This window comes from Psittacula echo (genome assembly GCF_963264785.1).
Source record: "Psittacula echo genome assembly, chromosome: 9".
NCBI classification, from domain to species: Eukaryota; Metazoa; Chordata; class Aves; order Psittaciformes; family Psittacidae; genus Psittacula; species Psittacula echo.
In genome coordinates, this window is record NC_137745.1 from 3,253,280 (window position 1) to 3,272,920 (window position 19,641).

At 38.0% G+C, this 19,641-nt stretch overlaps 1 protein-coding gene across 1 annotated transcript in view; it reads left to right on the forward strand.

The window, feature by feature from the left end:
• Positions 1-19,641, forward strand: part of SLC6A11 (solute carrier family 6 member 11) — a gene marked incomplete at its 5' end in the record, with an annotated part of 95,270 nt that overhangs the window by 15,412 nt on the left and 60,217 nt on the right. Inside the window, one exon of the mRNA XM_080625429.1 lies at positions 11,531-11,663. Coding sequence (XP_080481555.1) covers positions 11,531-11,663 — 133 coding nt within the window. The remainder of the gene's footprint in view (positions 1-11,530; positions 11,664-19,641) is intronic.

The window sequence follows — 19,641 nt, forward strand, 5'->3', positions numbered from 1 at the left end:
TGAATTAAGGGTGAACAACCAAGTTCGAGTCCACAGACTAAAAGGCTGAAGGGAAAGTCAGGTTGACTTATGTTTCTTCTAGGTGCTTTCAGTTCACAGCTGCTGCCATGTGCTAAACTAATCTCTGTCCCTCAGAAGGTGAATAAAAAGGAGAATTTTGTCACTGCATGACTTCTTCAGAGCCGAGCAGGGGTGAAACTGCAAAAAGACTAAAGGAGTTGTTGGATATATTCAGCCAGTAGCAAGAAACTGTAGAGCAGAGGTGAGTGGAACAGTACAAAAAAGTTATTTGACAGGATTAAACTCTCAGACTTGGTTGAGAAGTTGCCATGACTTCAGTGAAAGAGGTTGAAGAAAAGTAGGTCAGGAAAGCCTAGAGGAGAAGTGAGGTATTCTGTGTTTATCCATCACTGTCTCAAATACAAACACATACATAGAAAAATGAAAAAAGCAATATATGTGTATACTCAGTAACCGCTAAGCAATGTTATATTACATTCAGGTAACTTAAGTACTGACTTTCATGAGGCAGGAGCTGACACAAGAAGTAGTAATCATTATTTGCAAGCAGTACTGGAAACTTCAGAGAAAAGTCTGCTGAGGAGAGTTTAATTTTACCTTTTAATTCAATAAGTTTAAAAATGGATGATGAATGGAGCAATGTTCAAGTCTATCTGGACTTGAAGAAGAAAAAACTAGGCTTAACACAGCAAATGTGGCTCAACTAGGAATAACTTATTCTGATAGGTGTAGGTCACAGAGAATACACTGTAAGAGGTCAGGAGTTTAGAGCAGTGCATAATGCTGTAGCTGAGGGATTCTTGCTAATGTGACCACTGGGAAATGTCTGTCTACTGCTTTAAAAAAATGCCAACTATGGAATTAAATGGATTTCTGCAACAGAATTCTTACAGTCTGAGAGAATTTTATTACAGAGTCTTTAATCTGTAATCTGTAGAGTATCTTGTAAAAGCTGAAATACATCTTTCTAATCATTGAGCAGTGGTTGTTGGAGACTGCAAGTGAGTATCCAGCACTTTCTGGCAAGGGTTATTAGGAAACCTGTGGATGTGCTATATTTCCTATTTCAGAGCTTATATAAAACATTGTAGGAGAGGTTTGTGCGGTACACAGATTCTGTATCCCTGGTCACTTCTGGATATATAACTTTCAAAAAAGTGCAAGTGTCAGTCCATGTTGACATCCAGTTCTCACCCATGCTCACTGTTCATTTCAAAGAACATATACTTTTAGTGACTAAATCTGCTACAAATGCACTGTGCTTGACTTTATAGTTATATCTGTGCTTGTTCAGGAGGTGTTCTGGTGATTATCACACTGCTGCACTGGAAAAAAACCCAACTGACAACCAGCCCATTTTTATTTTCTAAATGTTAGAATCTAGAGGAGACAAAAATTAGTCTGAAAAGAATCCTTTATTTTTAAGGCATTCTCTTTCTTGAAGACGTATCCCTACTGTTTGGATTTCTTTTAGGCCCCCTTTAGGTTTTGGAAGGCTGCCATAAAGCCTCCCCAGGAAGAAAGTCTCCTTCACTTTATTTGGCAGCTACCTTTTAATGTATAGTCCTGTAAAGTATAGAACATCATGTTTGATTTATAATTTAAAACTGGAAAACATTTCACAGCTTTGGTATCACTAGTACATAGAACATTGCTATCCCTCCTGCCTAAAACAACACTGTACCATTCTTCATGTTTTCTTGTGTCGAGAAATAATGAACCATGCCAGAGAACAAAAACCTTGGAAAACAGTATGAGTAATAAATACAGTAATCAATTGACTAGGTAAGTAATGAGAAGAGTCTTTTGAGGTTCATTTTATTGAAGGATAGCTTTTGTCCTATAATAATATATGTACTTAGCAAGAAGTCTTGAGAGGTTTACAAAGTAAACTACTGGCCTTTTGGTTTCAGTGTTTTATATCCTTTAGCATTCAGAATAGATTTTGTAAGTTTATCATATGACTACTATTATCAGAAGTTATTCTGTTAGTATATAAGGCAGTGGAGAATACCGTCTCAAATCTATAGCCTCTTGTATATTCTGTGTAATACTGCTTTCTTACTCTCTGGGAGAAAACCATTCTGTATTCAAAGAAAAGTAGAAAGCATGTAATTTTGGTAGTCTCACCTTCTCTTAACTGTTACTCATTTATGAGAGCTTTAGTGTGTCTGATCTGTAAACTGGAAATTACTGACTCAAGCAATGGAGCCTTCTCTGAAATATCGCTGCTTGTGTGTTTATGTGTTACTACTAATCTAAGCATTCTTTCAGAAGACTTTGTTCCTCCTAAGTGGTTTCTTTTCCACCTTTGAGTTATGCAGTCTGGATCAGCATCTCTTCCAAATTAGACAACAATTAGCACACATTAGCCAGCCAAAGGGAAATGTCACAACTTCCTGAAAGATATTTCAGTACAAGAAAGCTGCTGTGCTGTTTGGCAGAGCTTGATGTTTTAATAGAATGAAAGGAGCAATTTCACTACCTGAGAGATCCTTTAAAGCTGCTTGCAATTTTAAGAGTTGAGGAAGCACTGATTTGAGCAAGAACTCATAGCACTGCTGCCTAGGATGTGTGCAGGACCAACTGAACCTCAGCATTTGGTTTCTAAGATTCTCTTGTCAGATAGTGAGAAAGCTGCAGTGGTTCAGAAAAGAGAGAACAAATGCTGCTGGTGGTGAAATAACTCAAAATTCCTGTAGTTGTATGGTTGGCCACACTCTCATCAGTAAAAAATGTCACAGACATTAGATAAGCAGCTGCTTCTGATCTCTGTGACGAAAAGAATGTCACTTTTTGCTTTTTTGTGTGTCCCTGGCCAACATCTCAGCCCTCAGTGTGTCTGGAAGTGTTGAAGTCATTATGGTCTCACAAATGAGGCTGACTTTATGACTGCTAACCAATTGAATAAGCATCTGACAGTGGAACAATCCACAGTGTGATTGTCTTCATGCAGATGTTTACCAGAACCTTGGATGCTTGTAGCTCTCCAGCCTAGAAGTTCAAGCATTCATGGTCGATTCTGATACATGGAATCTGAATTCCATCATTTTCAGGATTAAGTTAGTATCTGCCCCAGTTTCAAGTACGTCAGAAGTGCATACTTGCACACCATACTTCATACATCTGGGTAGGAAATACTCAAACCAATAAATTTTCACAAAATAATAAAATAATTAAAGCTGCCGAAAGTGCAGTGAGAGAAAAGAAGATGAGACATGTCTTTGGATAGAAATTTAAGCTCGCTTAAACACAAGAATAGAGGATATCTGAAAAGATACAGATACTTTTCTACTAAACTGCTGCACAGTGAGACCTCTGCAGCATTGACAGGTGTGTTATGCGTTCTGTACAAGAAGCTTGGGAACAAGATTCACAAGGTAAATATGGACTGGGTCTGAAAACTCTGCAGGGATGAAAGGAGCATATCAAACTCTGTAATAAGAAAGGCCACTGCACAGTAGCACTACTACTGCTTAAGGGCTTCATTTTGTTCTCCTTTCATTCCCCACAGAATACTCTGAGGATAGAGTCTGGCCCTGAATAAAAAGCAGCACTGCCACCTCTGTTCCTGGCTGAACAGATGCAGATGGAGAAGTGACCTCAAGAGGCTGCCTCCTCTGTCTGGGTGGTTTTTGTTGCATTTTCATTTTTTAAAGAAAGATGTCTTAGAAACTGCACCACATCAGAGAGAGAACATGAAGGGACCTGCCTCAAGTAGACTGAATCTGTTCAAATCATGAAATAATGCAATAAGTACCCCCGTACATTCCTTTCAACAATGTGTTGGCAGCAGTTAATCCTCTTGAACAGAAAGAGCCTGGTACAGCTCTGCACATTGGAACTCTTTAAGATGCTCTTTCTCAGGAAAATGCAGTGCTCTCGCAGGCGATAATCTAGTGTCTTGAGCTTTCAGGTTTGGCTGGAGAGTTTACTTTTCAGCTGTGAGTAGCCAGAAGTAGCATTTATCTCATCATATGCCCCTCTATAGCAATTCCAAAAACAGAGGGGCCCTTCTTTCTTTCCAATGTAGTGAGCTACCAAGTTGAAACATGTTTTATATATTCTTAAACACATTAAAAACATTTTCAGTAATTATATAATACTTTTGAATATTAAATCCATGTGGGATTTTATTTTTTAATGTTTTGCAGGGCATATGCATGCAATTTTGTTACTTGAAAGAGCAGAGGTAACCATTAGCAACAGTATGTCACTTGAATGTGTGTAGCAAAAGGTCATTGTCTGCTGTCTAGTTTCTTGCTAAGTTTGGCTCTGTTCTCTCTTCCTGACTCTATCCATGTTTATTTGTTTTTATCCACACCTATATTTTGACTCAAACTGTAAGCTTTAAATAGACTCACAATATTTGTTACTGTATGCTGTAACAAGAATAAATCTGCACTGTAGCAATAATGTCATGATTTTTATTCAGTCTAGCTGTAAATACTCTTGTGTCCAAACATCAGCATTTCTGAGGCATAAAGAATGCCACCCTTCAGGAATATGTCCTATTATTCCACATAAATTTATCTTTCATTCATTAGATTCTTGCAACTTTTATAATTTTTTGTCTGTGCTAAGTATAGGAAGAAAAGTAAAAATCTTCCTTCGATAACATTTAGTCAAGCTATATTCGTGTGACTAGAGGTAGTGAAACCTTCAAACATTGTCTGTGTTTGGGCATGAGACATGTTACAAATCCGCTCTGATTTAAATTCACTTTTCTGTTTACAAGCAAAATATCCTATGTGGAATTAATAGTTTGCTACTGCTGAATTAAAAACCTTACTCTGGATTGAGTTAACCTTTGTGTTATAAATTAACCCCAATACGGAGGGAGCTTATTCCCCTCCATATTCTGTTCAGCATGCCCAAATGCCTCCAGGCCCCTGGCTTCCTTCCCAGGCTATTGGTCAGTTCAACAAACCGAACTGCTGCATATTCTTAAGCAACAACAACAACAACAAAACCCCCAAACAGCCACAACCACAAAACTCAATACCAGCAATAAAACTTCAATCTCTCAACAATTCTTGTTTTCAATGAGATCCAAAAATAATCAATGATTTGTAACTTCAGGTCTGGGTGCGAGATAGATCTTTTCTACAGCAAAGTTTCACATAGTCTGAAGTTGTTGTCAGCAAACTCACTATACTCAAAGTTACTCTGATTAAAATGACTTGTACTGACCAGCAATCTTACATTCTGTAGTAATTCAAATGGTTATGTACAGCTACCTCCAGTTTGTTGTTTTACTGGCAGCCTGTGCTCCTCTGGGTTCTTGGGCTTTTTTCTGACAGGGTTGTTGTTGATTTGTTGATTTGTTGGGGGTTTTTTTAGTTGTTTAAACTTTTAAAAAAGTGTAATGATTTCTGGAAACTTTCATTTATCAGGAGAACATTCAATAGCCTGCCTGAACCCAGCACCCTTTCCCCTAAATGCCCTGCACAGTAGATGAGTTTGCAATATTTCTTTGAAAGTAAGTATATTCAGGCCTTAGGGCAGTGGCATAGTGAATTCTAGCGATAAGGCTTCAGGATGTTCCAATGTGAAATGTCTGTTAAGGTATTCCACCTCATTTAATTTTGGGGTACTTATCATAAAGATCCTCAGCTTTATTAAGTCTTGATATAGGTAAGGAAAAAAGATTTTATTATTTAATGTGAGTATGCACCAAACCAGCTAAACTACAGAACTCGCTATAGAACTTTCCATTTTCAAATGCTTGTTATTTCAAAACAGTATCTTTTTCTTTGCTGATTTTACTGTTCTTGTTCCTTCTCTGTCTTTCTCTGCATTGAGAAGTGAGGAGACTAGGGTAGTGTAGGGGACTTGCAGTGGTAAGAGAAAATGAAGGCACAGTGAAAGCTACACTACCTCTTGTTGTTGTTGTAAGATTTATGCAAGGTTATGGCAAGTTTTAGATAGATGCTGAACTGCTGAGCACGAGAGTGTGATCAACTCTGTCATCTTCTGACCCCTAAATACATCAATCTTACTTCTTGGGTGCAGAGAATCATGTATTTTTAAAATGTTCTGCCTTTTTGTTTTATTTAAGTTGAATAATAAAAGAAAAAGAGCAGATAGAAAGGTATCTACAGTGAAACTGAACTGAAGCTTTCTGAGAGGAATTTCATGTGCTGAATGCCACCTCCTTGCAAAACCTGCATCTGCTGCTGCTGTTCCAGATGGTTTCAGCAGGAGAGTTAAGGCCCTGGTATTAGGGAGAGCTGCAGTGTGCCTACTGAGGAAATCACTGCTAGCCTCTAAGCAAGACTTTCTCTTCCTTGGATCTATTCCTTGCATTGTATGTTAGAGTTAAATTATATGTTCTGGACTTGTTGCTGCTTACTTTCTAAGGGAAACCCCAAACCATTCTTCTGCTTGAACAAAGAAAATAGAAACCAATTTACAGCACTTCAGTACATTTAAATACTCATTATGGTACTAACAATTCAAGTTGATTGGCATTAGCTGTCTTTTTAAAATGGGAGCAACAGGGATAATTGTGTCAAGGCCATTAATCTGCTGTTTACTTCTATGACACTCTTTACAAAAGAATCAGGCCAAAATTTTTGTATGAGTAATGTAGGTGTCTGCTATTTGATACTTCTCACAGAGCAGTTAGAACAGACTGAACAATGACTTTCCGCAGACAGCTTCCAGAAACCGGTTGCTTTTAAAACTCCTCACCTCAAATCTTCAGAGAATTGTGTTCTTAAGACAAGGTTGTCTTTTGGTATTTGAAACTTTCAAACCATGAGAGAGTGCCATGCTTTAACCCCAGCCAGCAACTAAGTACCAAGCAGCAGCCTAACCCTAACATTATTGAGCTCAGCATTACTCTCAGACTAAAGCCAAAACACAGCCCTGCCCCAGCTACTAAGAAGAACACGAACTCTATCCCAGCCAAAGCCAGGGCATAGACAGACGAGTAACGTTTATTTATTAAGAAGGTGTTACACAGTTAGTGAAGTTTAGCATAATGGTTCAAGTGACTGGCAGCTGACATGGATTACTTTGGCAGTGGGATGTGGATTACAGCGTGAGTCTAAAATAATTTTGCCAGCTCTCTTTAAGCCCTGAGTATGCCAGTGTATCAGGTGATGTATTTCCATCATGTTCACCTTTTTGCAGTGTGGTGGCAGTACTGTGGAATTACTATTAAAAACTTTCCATGTCTATTTCCCACAGCACACAGTTCTGCAAGCACACTGCAAGACAGCTGAACAAAGGTTGATATCTCACTTGACACATTCATGGGTCTGGAAGACTAGGAGTGATTATAGCCCCACGCATGTTAGCAGGACAAAAGTAGTGAGAAGTCCTGTGAGACTGGACAGGTGCCATTCATGGGAATGAGTGACTGGTGTGATGCAGTTCATTACCCATATAGACGTGTACTAATCTTCAAGTTAGGAAGCTGCAAGCTTCTCTTGAATCAGTTTAGCAATGCTCCAGGAGCCATTCCTGTTGCTGGGGGTTTGTCCTGTAGCAGGTTTTGTCATGAAGTTCCTACTTAGGTGATACAAGTGTCTACTGCAGAGGTTCCAGGCTGTCTGAACAAAAGCAGCAGAGCTATACCCGTGGTATACGTGTTACAAGCAAGTAACTACTTGTATGACTTCTCCCAGGCACAGTGCTGTATTAGCATGGCTTTGTGGTATCCCATAACTGAGTAAGCTTACAAATGTGTCCACAGCATTGAGTGGCGTTACTGCAGCCATCTCACATGTGTTCACACCTCCGCATTTGGGAAAAGAAATGCTACTGATGTTTAAGTGCACATGTACATAAATATCTAAATAGCCAGGAAAAAAATATGGTTTGATTGAAATAAAAAGAAACTTGTTCATTATTATTTTCTCAGTGAAAATAAAGCAAAATGAAAAAGTTTCCATTTCACAAGTTGCGTGGCCCAAACACACATTCCATTTCAATTTTTGTGATTGTATGTTCTCTTGGTTCCTTTTCCTTTTTCATCTTAAAACCAAAACTATTGATTGTAAAATGTAATATGCCACTTGAAGGCAAAATTTAGAACCTTTCTAAGCAGAACAACAGTTAAAAGTCTTTAGGCTGCTCCTGCTTGTCTTACTAGTCTCACTTAAGCGGATTCTGAAGTTTAAAACGAGCTGGGACCAATCTCTTCCTGTATCTTCAAGTCAGTAGACTAATACTGCTAAAAACCCCCAATCAATTGCAGCTATAAACTGGAAATTATAAGTAATGTACATGTATGTGTCACTGCAGAAAGGTTGGATCTGTGTAGTCTCACAACAAAATGATGTGATTTCCATAGTGCTGGTACATACTGTGTAGATGTGTTGACTGTATGTCATGCATGCTACATGCCAACAGGCTGGTGACATGCTGCTTTCTTTCCATAGGGTTGTTAAAGGTCACAGTGTTCACTCTACAATGTTTCCTTGATATTAGCAGCCTCATTTGTCAAAGCTCTTCCTCCTTGATTCTGACAGAGCAGAAATCTGAACTGCTGGGTTAAGGTTGTTGGCCTGGCAGGTTCTGCATGGAAACACTTGTGCCCAAATGAGGAACATCAAGATGCTTGTTCTTTTTCATGACAGTAATTTATAGTTTGAGGCCTCTTAATCCATTTATAAAATGGTTTTTCGTTAAAAAGAAACCTTTTAGTACCAGCAATCAAAATAGGTCTCTGCAAATACCTGTTCTGTACTTTGTCATTAGGTTTCTAATGACACACTCCTAGCATGTCTTTCAACATGATTATCCATAGCCTGTTGTCAGTACACACTCGTTGGCCTTTTATTGCCTAGACCCTATTTAACCATGTTATAAACCTTTTTGTCTTGGTTCTCTTGCAAGTTAACACTAATATTCAAGGTCAGTCAAGAACTGAAGGATTTATTTTGCTTTTTGAATGACAATTTGTATAGAGGTTGGACGTCAACTTCCACATGATATCATCCATCAAATTGCTTAAAGAACTTAGAGTGTCTTTTTCATCAGCCTTTCTGTATAATTAAGGCTCAGTGATGTTATTTTCAATTCTAGACTGAATATGTGTGCTTCCCCTTGATTAAAATATCTTCTTCATTAAACGTACCTTTCCTCATTTCTGAACGCATTTTGATGATGGCTCTTTAGGTTCTTTGCAGATCACTCCTTTCCCTAACTAGATGATGGCAGAAGCCTTGCAGAATACAGCTAGCTGCAGGATGAGGAGGAAATGTGGATGAGGTTGCAGTGATTTTACGTAGAAGCACATTACTTTCTGTTGCAAAAAATTCATTTAACCTTCCTCCCCACTCTTTACTTTTTTTTTCTTTTTAGCTGAAAGATCTTCTACCTCTGTATTCATTGGAAAATAAGAAGACAAAGGAAGGCTTTAGGGTTTGTGTGTGTGTCTTGTTTCTTTAACCTGTTAAATTTTGTCCTACCTGAGCTAAGCAGTAAATGTCTAGCATGTGTTGTAAATAGCTGCACCCCAGGGCTGCGGCAGGAACAGTAGGTGCAGCCCTTGAGATGTGTGAAACTGAGTAGGATCTGCAGCATCTTTATGGCCATTTGAAATACTCACCGGTAGTTAGGTCTTTGCATTTTCCCACCATACCACCAGCTGATGATGTCTCCATCTTCCTGCTTCATTATTAGAGGCAGGTGGAGGAACTTCCCTTCATCCTCAACTACTGCTGGTGAGAGCAGGAAGAACCACTTAGATTGCTTCCCAACATTGATTTAATTTAGGCATGGCCTTAAATTTGTACTCCCTGAGCTGATTGCTTCAGCCAATGACTGAATCAAATGCAAAAGGAAGAATTGTTTCATACGGGTAATTGTAAGTTGGACTTTAAAACTTAATAATCAGCTCTTAACCTATAAATTACCTGTATAACTATGTGCACATTAATTATATCTATAAATAGTGATTATTTTTATAGGGCTTTTAATTATATCAGAGTACTTGTGAAATTCAGTGTTTTCACTGTCTCGGGGGGAGATGGCAGTGTAAGTTTAGGGACCCTGTGGTTGTAAGAGAACATGTAATACACACTTCAGAAAAAACTTTGCTCAGGATGATTTATGTAAAGTTGATTGTTGGGCACTTTAACGTGAATGTGTATATGTGTGCATACAGATGTGCAAATAGGTTCATGGAAACACAAATGGATTGAGGCATGACCAGTCCCTATGGCGATTTGATTAAGCTGATAAAAGATATGAATGACTGAAATAAATCATTCTGTGTATATAACTAGTAAATTTCTAATGGCTTGCTTGAAAACGATGAGGTGTTTCTAAATCTCTGAATGCATGGAATTTAAATCCATATCAGCTTTTGCTATCACATACTAATTAAATCGTACTTCATTGTCCTGGAAAATAGAGATTCCTGAAAAAAGTCTTTAATTATCTATAGGATTTCTTCCAGCCTTAAGAGCAACTGAAGAAGCTCAAGAGAATTATGAAATCATTAAGTATTATAGGAAGAAATTTTTGTTCTTGCTCTTAATCTCTTCATCCATACAGCCAAGAGCATCCATGTTTTATTTATGGGCTGGTAAATAATTTAAATTTCGTTTAACCTCAGAGCTTATTTAAAGGAAAAATTAAAGGGCATAGAAGGACCATGCGGCTCCCAGATAAGAGAAGCTTTCTTAAAAATCATTCTCGTGAATAAAATGCTAGCTCAGAAATCTGGAAGCCTGCATTGAAGGCTGGTTCTGCAGGTTTTCTCTAGGAGAACAAGCAGGTCATGGGATTTTTCTGTTCCCAAATTCTTGCTTAAAAAACCCAAGAAACAAAACCAACCAACCCACCCAACTCTCCCTTTCCACTTCTTTTTATCTTGTTTACGAAGTCAGTAAATATTTTGGCTCCAGATTGTGAGCTGGGAGGGGTGCTCCTCAAATACACTGTTGCTAGGATTTCAAATACCCTATTTTGAAATAGTAAATTAAGTACATGGTTTTGCTGTGCACTTTTCACATAAAAAGGTTGTTTCTTTGTTTTTACAATCTTAATGTTTGAATGTTAACATTTCCTAAAGAAAATCCACCTGGAAAAGTTGTGGCCTTTGACAGTTTTGGAAAGAAATGTTTTACAATTATAGTCTCTATTACAAGAGGAAATTTATTAAAATAAGTGTTACAAGTTTAAGATAAAGTGTTTTATTTTGGGCTTGTATTTGTCAGTTATTAATTCAAAGACATTTTCAGGTTTTTTCTTTGACTTTACTTTATACTATAACTATTCTAAAATCTCTTTATATTTTGTCACTGACCTGGAAAAGTTACCCATTTGCTCATTTTTAAGTAGGTGTAAAATCCACCAAGAATATTCTATTTTTAACTTCAGTCCTTTCCAACCCTAACTATTCTATGATTCTGTGGTGCATTTTCAACTGCCAGTAACTAGGAAACTCCTTGGTTGAAGCTGATTTGATTTTAGGCCAGTGTTTTGTATGTGGTGCTGTTTTGTTTCAATGTTGTTATCATTTTTCCTCTTCCCTGTCCCCCTGAAGACGAAGGGTACTTGCTATATCTGATGGAATTGAAAATATTGGGAATCTGCGTTGGGAACTTGCACTGTGCCTCCTTGCTGCTTGGACTATCTGCTATTTTTGCATTTGGAAAGGAACAAAGTCTACTGGAAAGGTAAGGTTAAAATTCTGTGCATAAGCTGTATTTATGACTCTCATGCTCCACACCTGTGCTGTTGTTTCTAGTTACTTAAATCAGAATTTCACATGCATCGTGTTGCTGTAAGCAAATATACTTGGGAGTATATACATTGTAATGGTAGGTAATTCAGAATCAGTCATACTTTGCATTGTTTCATTTGTTTTGGTTTTCATGGTTTGTTTTTTCCCCTAATTCTGTTGGATGTGGCTAGTTGTTTTGGGGTTGGTTTTGTTGATGTTACAGACTATACATTACTAGCCAGTCCTTGAACCTGAAATCAATACTGCATTCTGTTAATTACTGTGCATGAGGTATCCAAAATCTGAATCTTCTCCCAAACTGACAGGAGTTGGAACTCTCGGTGCCACAAATAAATTACACACATAAGAAGAGAGAATTTAGACATCTAAACAACCTACAACAAATGCAGCTAGAACAGCAAAAGCTGAAATAATGCCAAAAAAAGAAAGATAGAAAGATGGACATATTAGGGGAGAAAAAGAAAAATATTTAGTACTCTCATAACTCTTTGAGTGAATGCCATTCCATGTGGGACACCCAGGAGAGATGCACAACTTCATAGCCTAAGTGAGTTGCGGGATGATGGAGAGGTTGCCCCTGGAGTAGTATCAGATGTAGTTCTGGTGGAATATCTGATTAATCAACTCAGCAGAGAGCAGGAAAGAGCCATAGCTCTGGAGAGGTGTTGTGTCTAAAAAAAGCACTGGTTTCTCACATTGGAACCAAAGAAGACAAGGAAAAAAACTGGTGGACTGAAACATTTTGTGCATTTAATTGTCAATGATTTATTATTTAGTTTAGAAGCAGGGTTGGATTTTTTGTTTGTTTCTGGTTTAGTCGCATACATTTAGAAATGAACTGTTTGAAATAGAGTTCATTTTAATTTAGAAAATGTCAGAGTGCTTTTTTCAGCTCGCTCAATGACACACATCCTTCCTCCTATCAAAACTTTGGCTGCAACTATTTGCTGAATTCTGTCTGTATTTGCCAACTGTGTCAGTCAATCTGCTACTGTGCTTTTCATCTAGGTATTTGCACACACACATTTATGCGGTCCTACTTTCATCAAGTCATTGCGGGAGAACCGCTGAGGCAGACTGTCTAGGGATACATATAGGCATGAATAGTTTAGAGGAAAGAAGGGGAAAAAAAAAAAACCCAAACCCTAAAGAGAGAAATAGAGAAAAGCAGAGGTGATATAAGGGAATGACAAGATGAATGTCCACATGCCTTTGAAGCATGCACTCCAGGGAGGAAAGAAAGTGGTTTAGAGTTTTCTGAGGAGCTACAGCTGGCAGTGAAGAAATGAAACTGAGCAAAACTAATTTTCTTTTTTCCATCAGAAAGAATGTCTGGAGATGGAGATTTATTCTACCATAGTATAATCTGACCCAAGGGTGGAGGAAAAACCATGTACTGTGAATGCACATGCTTGCGTGCGTGCAAAGTTGTGCAAAACTGCCCTGTACTCCAGAAAAATAGCCTTGGTAGAAGTCATTTGCTGATAGGAAGAGGGGCTGGTGATTGTGGGAAGGGTATATTTTACGTTTCTGTGGATTACAGAAGTTTCAGCTTTTTATTGTTCTTCATATACAGTCACATGAGATTCCTTCCGCTTATACCATTTCCCCAGAAACAGGTTTTGCGTTTTGGAAGTCATGAAAGTGAGACTGAGCTGTTTGACTCCTTTTTGTCTGTTTTTCCTGGTAGCTTAGCTAAAACATTAGCTTACTGCTGGGTGGAATAAATCTGATTTTATTTCATTTCAGTGTGATTTTGATAACCAGCCTGAGAGAGAGATACTTGCTTTACCCCTTTGAAACAGAATGAGAAGGTTTTCAACTAAGCAGAAATAACTAGTTGTCATGCAACAGAAGTGCACAGAAAATGGAATTAATACCCAATATTCAGCTTAATCGGTTGCTTGAAAAAATTATATCAGGGTCAGTAAGAAGTAGATTATCATATATTTACACTGTGTAGAGTGGTGTACCACAGGCAGGAGTTCTGGCTCCACTGCTTCTCAGGAAACATGCTGTAAGAATCCTTCATAGCCAATAGTGATAATTTCTTCTTCCAATTCTGTTCCTGGAATTAGTAAGGAAAGCTTTTTACTAGCTGAATAGGTGACATTGCAATTGGTTTCCAGTGCTACATTTTTTTTTCCTTGATATAAGTTCACTGTTTAGAGGTATTTAAGAATTTTAATATTCTTATACTTGCCACTTCTTACAGCAAAAGCCACTGGAAATCTGTGCTATCTCACTGCCTTTCCAGACCAGCTAAACAAAGATGTACCAGTCAGGCATGTTGGATGCTAGAAACGAATAAAATGCTCTGAAATACAGATGGCAGAGCAGCCTTCTGGGCTGGAGTTTCCAATTCTGATTTACTGGCACTTAGAAAGTTCATATTTAAGCTCAATGCAATTGTAGCCCATCACACTAGATTGAATTTATTATATGCACATTTCCAGGAAGCATCTAAAATTGATGTTGAGATTTTTATCATAGTATTCAAAGTGGACTTAGGTAGCCTGTTAAATTTGCTATGCACTTTAACTGGATTGAATAATTTCAATGAAATAACACATTTATTCGAAGTATAAAACTTCTTAAAGATTTAACACCTTGAAATGGTGATGGGAACATTGAAAATGGAAACATTTTCAAAGGAAGATGTCTGAATAGCTAGAGGGAAAGAGGAGAGGGGAAACAGAAAGAGACAAAATGGAGAAGGGGTGGGAGAGACTTAGCGTCTTTACACAGCTGTGTTCTGTGAAATATTCAAGAGGTTGGTTTACTCTTTTCCTCTTTTTACTCTGCATCCCAATGCATGGTGGAAAAAAAAAGCTGTCATCAAATAAACCCATCATTCTCCAAGTGGCACTACTACAGAACTCATCTGCTCATATTATGAGTATTTAATATTTTAAATTATTGAATATGTTAAATCTAACATAAAGTTTAACTCCAAATGAAGTGCTTGTGACACTGTTAACGAGATGCTTCAAACTTTCCCGTTACTGTGCTTGAAAGTAATCACTTTCTCACAAAAGATTTTTATTTTCCATTCCAAGACTTTTAGGTGGTTTTGGTGGCTTTCAGGAGAAACACATTTGTGCCAGCTTCTTGCCATTAATTATTCAATCTTAGATCTGAAGTTATTTGTATCTTAGTTTCCACGTTTAAAATGTAGCATATATACCAAATGCAGCATCTTTGAATGAGAAATTCAAAGCAAAAGGAGGAAAAATATGACTAAGTAATGCTTTCATAATGTTATCTGTGTATTGCAACTTGCTGAGCTTGATGATTTCTGATATCCATCTTATGCAGAAGTAGTTTCAGTAGCTAGCATCAAATGCTTCCACAGATAAGAATTATGTGAAAGACTGAAAAAAAAAAAAAAAGAAAAATTTTCTACACCTTTAAAGCATCATTCTGGACTCTCAATATTAGGGCTTATCTTACTTTTCAAAAATACTTTTGACTGCTAATTACAACAATTGTTTCTATGATGTATATACCTATATGGCTGCTGAGTCTTTTCATCTTTATGTAACATGCATGAAATCTTGAGGTACCAGGGAAGCAGGCTCTTTTTTGGATCTTGACTGTCCGTTTATTAATTTGACCAAATGCCTTTCTGCTTTCAAGTTTGGGAAAGAGACATCAGAAGTTCCTAATCTGTTTTTCTAATTAGTGAAGGAAGTAATCCTAATGTTTTCCTTCTCTCTTTTTCTTGTTTTTATGAGAGTATGGGAGTCATTTCAGATACTTATCCCTTCTCCAAGCTCATAGTGACTCCTCACTTGTAGCAACTTCTGCACAATTCCTTTTGAAGTGAGGAGGCTGGTAGACTTCAAGAGTTTACATAAAGGCATTATGGTAGTTTCTGTCTTGTTCAGTCCATTCCTTTTCAAGCATCTTGCTTACTTTTGAATTCATTAACACATCCCCGTATGGTGCTGATATTGTTAGTTTGGAACCCTGTCAGGTTTGTGGATTTACACAATCACAAAACCGTACAGGCTGGAGGGGGTTGTAGGTCATGTTTTGTCGTTTTATAACTCCACACAGAGTCAGCGTTTTCTGGTTATCAGGTGTTAAAAGAATATTGTTGTGTACCTTCAGGATTTTTGTGTTATTTAGCATTAGAATACTGCACTGCTTCTATGATCACTAAGACCAAGACTCATATATTTTTGGGTCTTTTTGAAAAAGTTCTTATTAGTATCATAAAGACTTCTTAGGTAATGCTGCAGTGTCTGCTGCAGAGGTTCCAGGCTGCCTGAACTGGCTAACATTTTTCTCTAACTTCTTTTGCCACAGCCAGACCCCAAGTAGTTCTTCCACAGTGCTTTGTACCTTTTCATTAGTGCTGGCCAGTATGTGATGAGAAATCCTTCTCACTTTGTTTCAGGATCATCTAGAAGAAGGGCAAATCTCATATAAGGTCCATTCTTCAAAATTTTCTGGAACTAATTTATGTATCACAGAAATAGGCTTCAGTATGCACTAAATATTCTGTAATCACTGAATATTTTCCTGTCAGATTCCGACTTCTGAGTCTTTTGATCTCTTCCTACTCTCTGTTGAGTTCCTTAAGTCCAACATCATCCTATTCTTACTGTATTAACTTTATGCTGTCTCTCCACTTGATATGCCTTAGAGCTACGACAGGACAGGCCAATAGAAGTAGACAGTGATGAAAAGCAAGGTCAGGAGTGTTGTCCTGACTTGGCACAGGAACATGCAGAAAACATCAACCCCTCATATGTATGAAGTGTCTACAAAACAGTCTAGAGTAGACCCAGAGCTAAGAGGCTGTGTCCTCTGTAAAAACCTGTGGATGTTGCTCTAAACCAAATTTGCTTGACTTTTCAGATCATAATCAACTTTGAAAATGTCTTGTATGCTGTCTCATCAAATTTTGACTTGAAAACATGCTAGAAAACGTTAATATGGTTCTGTTTATCACTTGCTACCCCTTTTCATTCCTTAGATACTGTGTTAACCATAGCACAGAAAGCATTGCTGAAAAGTATTGCCGTGCTCACATCTGTTGAAGCGCTACACAAGAAAAAGTACTGATATAGCTACCCTCTCTACATAAACATGAGTTGTCAAAGATGCTTGATTAAACAGTCCTGCAAGTCAGAAAATAATAGATTAATGATTACACAGCAGCTCCTCATGAAACATTCATGACTTTACTCTTAATTTATCATTGGACAGCCTTATACCATCTATTGCATCTCTAAAAAGGATACTGTTGGGTTAAGAAAATAATTTGCAGGTCCTCATTGTAAACCACTAGGAATGACATTGCAAGCTTTCTTGGTGATGTAGTTATTAGGTATAAACATCAAAGTATGAGGCACTTGGATTTCTATTTTTCTTGGTTTTTTACTTGTCACATTCATTATTTATACAAATATTTTCCTTTCTACCATGATATGATTGCAAAAGTTATAAACACCTTAGTAAAGTGGAGAACTTTATTTTCTGGAAAGGAGCAGCAGTACTGTTTTGTCTACCACAAGTAAGCAGGATATTGGGTTGAATTAGTGTAAGTAATGGCATAACTTGTTATTTTGCTCTTATGCTACTCAGTGTTTTATTTTTCCTGTGTATGTGTACGGTGTTGTAACCTGTAATGTTCTCCATAGTTCTCTTCTGCTTAAGGGTTCTGATAGCGGCCTGTGTAATTCTACATGTTATGTTTGGTAAACATGGTTAGATTCCATATGGACTCCCAGGTTTTTTCTGGTTTGAGTGTTTTATTTAAGCTTTACATGTAAGACTTCAACAAGAGTCATGTAAATGCTGCTAAGTGCATTTTATAGCTGTGAGCAATATGAGGGTCATAGGCCTCATAAAATTCACTTTGTAACTGTAGGGCTGTTGTCCTTTGCAATGCTGCACTGTTCCTTACTTCTGAATTAGTTCCACTGATCAGTTTGATTTGCTGAGCTGAGAGCAAGGAAAGGCCATTGAAGTGTCAAGAAATTGTGTGGAAGTCTATATTAATTCTATGTGTTAAAAGAGCAGAGATAGGAGAAAACAGCCTGTTTGACTGGGGCATCTTGACATAAGGCTATTAACAGTATTAGAAAAGTGGCTTGGTAAGTAGTTTGGCATTATTGTTAGTCTGTGAATGTGATGGGCAGGAAACAATCACTGAAAACTATAAGGCCATTCATAATGAATAAATAAAATGGCCAATGAAATATACTACAATGTATTTAATTAGCACCCCTATTTTAGCAGAGTTGAACTGAAAGTGTAAAGCCATGCCTTTCTCACTTTATATTGCTGCTGAAGACCTCCTGGACCAAGTTTCAATTCTAATAGGCCTGCATAGTTCAGTACAAAATAGACATCTGAGCTGTTGAGAATTTATTCCAACAAATCAAATCCCTCACTATGCGTTATTAGAAAACAAAGAATAAAATAAGGCTGTAAATGTGTTTAACGGTTGGTTACACTTTATTTTTCACTCTTCTGTTGAGGAAAACCCCAGAATTTGTATGAACAGTTTGAAATGGAACATGGAAGCTGTCAGGCTCTGGCTGCCTGAGTGCAGTGTTATCTCTCACTGTTGAACTTTATGTGTTCCCACTTTCCCTCTCTTTTCATAGGCTTGCTTCCTTCTCCACCTGCATGATGGATGATTTATGGATGTTTCCTTATTCATCCCCCAGATAACTTCATTATCCAGGCTGGAAACAATAGAGGACACATTAATAGTAAATAATTCTCACCTTCCCCCCCCCCCCCCCCGCAGCTCATTCTTTGTTCTGTGAATGATTTATCAGGTTCTCAGGTAGTTGAGATTTTTTAATTTTAGGTAGCAGCAACTCAGAACTTCAAGATTTGAAGGCTTTTCCCCTTCATTCCAAGTCTCAGATTTTCCAACCATCACTGATAGAATGGATCCCCATGGCAAAAGCCTGACTCCACAGAGCTTCCCACCACAGGAAAGGCAGGGAGGGCCAGGAGCCTCTCTGCCAGCCTGTGTACACCTTCTTAAGCTGGCCTGTTTGTATACAGACCTCTTCCCTTAGGCTCAGTAAGGCCATGGGTTTCTTTTCTTGCTCTGTCCTCAGATGGGTTTCTGCTTGGCCCCTCTGCAGCTCCCTTGCTTCTCTTGCATTGCACACCTCTATAAAACCTGGTTTGTCACCTCGGAGCAGAAGGTTTTTCAGTTTTCTTGCAGGTGTGTTCTGGTTCTGGGGTAAACTGCAGTGCATTCATTTGAGTCTAGCTTTAGTGTCTTTGAAATAGTTTATCACACTGTTTGCAGACCTAAACACTGCTTCTATTTCTGACTGTGGATAATTTTGTAGTAATTGAGAGAGGACCCAGTTTTACATCTCTCATAGCAGTACATCCTTGTTGGTGTCAGAGTGTCCAGAGTGTCTTCTAACTTACAGTTGTGCACAAAGGACTGGCATATGGACCCAAACCAAGGAAAATACTTGAAAAGAGTGTATCGATCTGGTTGGAAACACGAGCAGAAAGATAACACAGTGTATCAAGACTCATGCATGAAAGAGGTGGAAAAATGGCTAGGATTAGGATGTTCCTTTTCTGTGAGCTGATTACCAGCAAGGCACTGCAAGGTATCCACTGTGCTCAGAGACCCCAAATTCAGACATGGACTTTTCATACTTTTTACTCATCATTTTCTCTGCCCTCCCATCAGGAGTTAAGCCTCACTTGCCAGCAGTTAAGACTCAGTCACTAGTCCCCCCAAAAATTTATTCCTCAATAGCAGACTATATAAAGGCCTTAATGGATTCAATGAGGCAGAAAGAAAGAGTAAAAGGACAGAAGAAAAAAATAAGAGAAAGATGTGTGGAAGGAAACAAACAAAAAAAGAACTGGGGCCCATTGTAGGAGCCCAGGAAAAGGAAATAGGC